At 58.0% G+C, this 3,534-nt stretch overlaps 1 protein-coding gene across 1 annotated transcript in view; it reads right to left on the bottom strand.

Moving 5' to 3' along the window:
• The window catches only part of LOC138761014 (octapeptide-repeat protein T2-like), a 1,659-nt gene extending 416 nt beyond the window's left edge, over window positions 1–1,243 (bottom strand). The window contains exon 1 of the mRNA XM_069932530.1: window positions 1,022–1,243. Within this exon, the coding sequence (XP_069788631.1) occupies window positions 1,022–1,243 (222 nt within the window). The remainder of the gene's footprint in view (window positions 1–1,021) is intronic.
• Between the last annotated feature and the right edge of the window lie 2,291 nt (window positions 1,244–3,534).

The raw sequence follows: 3,534 nt of genomic DNA, 5'->3' as shown, positions 1-3,534 counted from the left end.
TTTCTTCTCCACACCTCCCCTCTCCTCTCCAATCCTGTCCTCTCCCGTTCCTCTCCTCTTCTCTCCTCCCCCTTCCTCACCACTCCTCTCCTCTCCTCCCCTCCCCTCTCCTCCCCTCCTCCCCACTCCTCTCGTCTCCTCCATTCTCCTCTCGTCTCCTCTCATCTCCTTCTTCTCCTCTCCTCTCCTCTCGTCCATCTCTTCTCCACTCCTCCTCTCCTCTGGTCCCCTTCCTTCCCTCTCCTCCCCTCTCCTCCCATCTCTTCTCCATTCCTCTCCTCTCCTCTCCTCCCCTTCGTCCCCTTCCTAACGACTCCTCTCCTCCCATCACCTCTCATCCCCTGTCCTCTCCACTCCTCCCTTCTCCTCTCCACTCCTCTCCTCTCCTCTCCTGTCCACATCCTCTCTTCTCCCCCTTCCTCTGCTCTTATCTCCTCGCATCTCCTCCACTCCTCCCTCTCCTGTCCACGCCTCTCTTCTCCTCTCCACTCCTCTCCTCTCCTCCCATCACTTCTCCTCCCCTCTCATCTCCTCTCCTCTCCTATCCTCTCCTGCCCTTCCTCTCCTCTCTCCTCCCCTTCTCTCCTCCCCACTCCTCTCCACTCCTCTCCTATACACTTCTCTCCTCCCTTTTCTCTCCTCTCCTCTCCTCACCTCCCATCTCTTCTCCACTCCTCACCCCTCCTCTCCACTCCACTTCTTTCCTCGCCTCTCCTCTCCTCTCCTCCACTTCCTCTCCTCCCTTCCTCTCCTCTCCTCACCTCCCATCTCTTCTCCACTCCTCACCGCTCCTCTCCACTCCACTTCTTCCTCGCCTCTCCTCTCCTCTCCTCCACTTCCTCTCCTCCCCTCTCCTCCCTCTCCTCCCCTCTCCTCCCCTTCCTCTCTTCTCTTCTCCTCCCCTCTCATCTCCACTCCTCTCCTCTCCTCTCCCCTCCCCACTCCTCCCCACTCATCACCTCTCCTCTCTTCCCCTTCCCTCTCCTCCCCTTCCTCACCTCTCCTCCCATCTCCTCTCCACTCCTCTCCTATCCTCTTCTCTCTTTTCCTCTTCTTGCCTCCCTTTCCTCTCTCCTCTCCTCCCATCTCTTCTCCACTCCCTGCCTCTGCTCTCCACTCCACTTTCTCCTCTCCTCTTCTCCACTTCCTCTCCTCCCTTCCTCTCCTCTCCTCTCCTCCCATCTCTTCTCCACTTCTCTCCCTCCTCCTCTCCTCCCCTTCCTCCCCTCTCCACCCCTCTCATCCCCTTCCTCTCTTCTCTTCACCTTCCCTATCCTCTCCACTCATCACCTTTCTCTCCACTCCTCTCCTTCCCTCTCCTCACAACTCCTCTCCACTCCTCTCCTTCCCTCTCCTCTCCTCCCCTTATATCTCCTCCCCTCACCTCTCCTCACCTCTCATCTCCTCCCTCCCCTCCCCTCTCCTTTCCTCCCCTCCTCTCCTCCCCTCTCCTCTCCACTCCTCTCCTCCCTTCTCTTCTCCATCATCGCCTATCCTCTCCTCACCTCTCCTCTCCTCACCACTCCTCTCCTTCCCTTTCCTCTCCACAGCTCTCCTCTAATCCCCTCTTCTCTCCTCCCCTCTCCTCTCCTCTCCTATCCTTCCCTTCTCTCCTCTCTTCCCCTTCCTCACCTCTCCTATCCCATCTCTTCTCTACTCATCTCCTCTTCTCTACTTGTTCTCCTCTCGTCTCCTCTCTTCTCACCTCACCTCTCCTCTCCTCCTCACGTCTCACCTCCCCTCTCCTCTCCTCTCTTCTCCCCCTCTCATTCCCTCTCCTCTCCACTCCTCACATCTCCTCTCCACTCCTCTCCTCACCTCTCCTCTCCTCCCCTATCAACTCCTCCGCTTCCACCCCTCTCCTTTCCTCTCCTCCACTTCCTCTACTCTCCTCTTCTCTCCACTCCTCCCCTCTCCTCTCCTCTCCATCCTCTCCTCACCTCTCATCCCATCTCCACTCCTCTCCTCTCCTCTCGTCCCCTCTCCTCTCCTCGCCTCTCCTCTCCTCTACCTCCTCTCCTCTCCTCTCGTCCCATCTCTTCTACACTCCTCCACTCCTCTCCTCCCCTTCCTCCCCCTCTCCTCCCATCTCTTCTCCACTTCTCTCCTCCCATCTCATCTCCAATCCTCCCCTCTCCTCCCCTTCCTCTACTCTCCTCTACCTCCTCTCCTCTCCTCTCGTCCCATCTCTTCTACACTCCTCCACTCCTCTCCTCCCCTTCCTCCCCCTCTCCTCCCACCTCTTCTCCACTCGTCTCCCTCATCTCTCCTCTCCTCACCTCTACACCCCTCCCCTCTCCTCTATTCCGCTTCTACCCCTCTCCTCTCTTCCTCTTCCCCTACACTGCACTTATCTCCACTCCTCTTCTATCCCCCCTCTCCTCTCCTCTCCTCTCCTTACCTCTCCGCACTTCCCATCTCCTCTCATCCCCTCTCCTCTCCACTCCTCACCTCTCCTCTCCTCCAATCTTTTTTCTACTCCTCCCCTCTCCTCTCCACTCCTCTCCTCTCTTCTCCTCTTCCACTCCTCTCCTCTTCCCCTTCCTCTCTCTCCTCCCATCTCCTCCACTCCTCCTCTTTCCTCACCACTCCTCTCCTCTCCTGTCCACATCCTCCTCTCCTCCCATCACCTCCACTCCTCCCCTCCCATCTCCTCTCCTCTCCTGCCCTTCCTCTCCTCCACTTTCCTCCCATCTATTCTCCACTCTTCCCCTGTGCTCTCCACTACTCTCCTCTCCTCCCCTCTCCTCTCCACACCTCTCCTATCCTCTTCTTTCCTCTCCTCTTCCCTCCTCCCTTTCCTCTCCTCTCCTCTCCTCTCCTCTCCTCCCATCTCTTCTCCAATCCTCGCCTCTCCTCTCCATTCCACTTCTCTCATCTCCTCTCCTCTGCTTCCTCTCCTCTCCTCTCCTCCCATCTCTTCTCCACTTCTCTCCTCCCATCTCTTCTCCACTCCTCCCCTCTCCTCTCCACTCCTGTCCTCTCCTCTCCTCTCCTTCCCCTCCTCTCCTCACCTCACCTCCCCTTCCTCTCCTCTCCTCTCCTCTGCTTGCTCTCCTCTCCTCTCATCCATCTCTTCTACACTCCTCCTCTCCTCTCCTCCCCTTCCTCCCCCTCTCCTCCCATCTCTTCTCCACTTGTCTCCCTCTCCTCTCCTCTCCTCTCCTCCCCTCCCCTCTCCTCTCCTCCACTTCCTCCCCTCTCCTCTCCTCTCTTCCCTTCCTCTACTCTCCGGTTCTCTCCACTCCTCTCCTCTCCTCCCCTCTTCTCTCCTCACCTCAACTCGCCTCTCCTCTCCTCACCTCTCCTCTCCTCCCGTCTCCTCTCATCCCCTGTCTCCACTCGTCTCCTCTCCTCTCCTCTCCACTCCTCTCCTCTTCCCCTTCCTCTCCTCTCCTCTCCTCCCATCTCTTCCTCTCCTCCCCTCTCCTCTTCACTCCTCCCCTCTCATCTCATCACCTATTCCCCCCTTCCTCACCACCCTCTCCTCCCATCTCTTCTCCACTCCTCTCCTCCCATCTCTTCTCCACTCCT

Source organism: Narcine bancroftii, chromosome 1 (genome assembly GCF_036971445.1).
Source record: "Narcine bancroftii isolate sNarBan1 chromosome 1, sNarBan1.hap1, whole genome shotgun sequence".
Classification (NCBI taxonomy): Eukaryota; Metazoa; Chordata; class Chondrichthyes; order Torpediniformes; family Narcinidae; genus Narcine; species Narcine bancroftii.
Note: the sequence above shows the minus strand (reverse complement) of the source record. Positions and strands in the feature narration are given on the sequence as shown.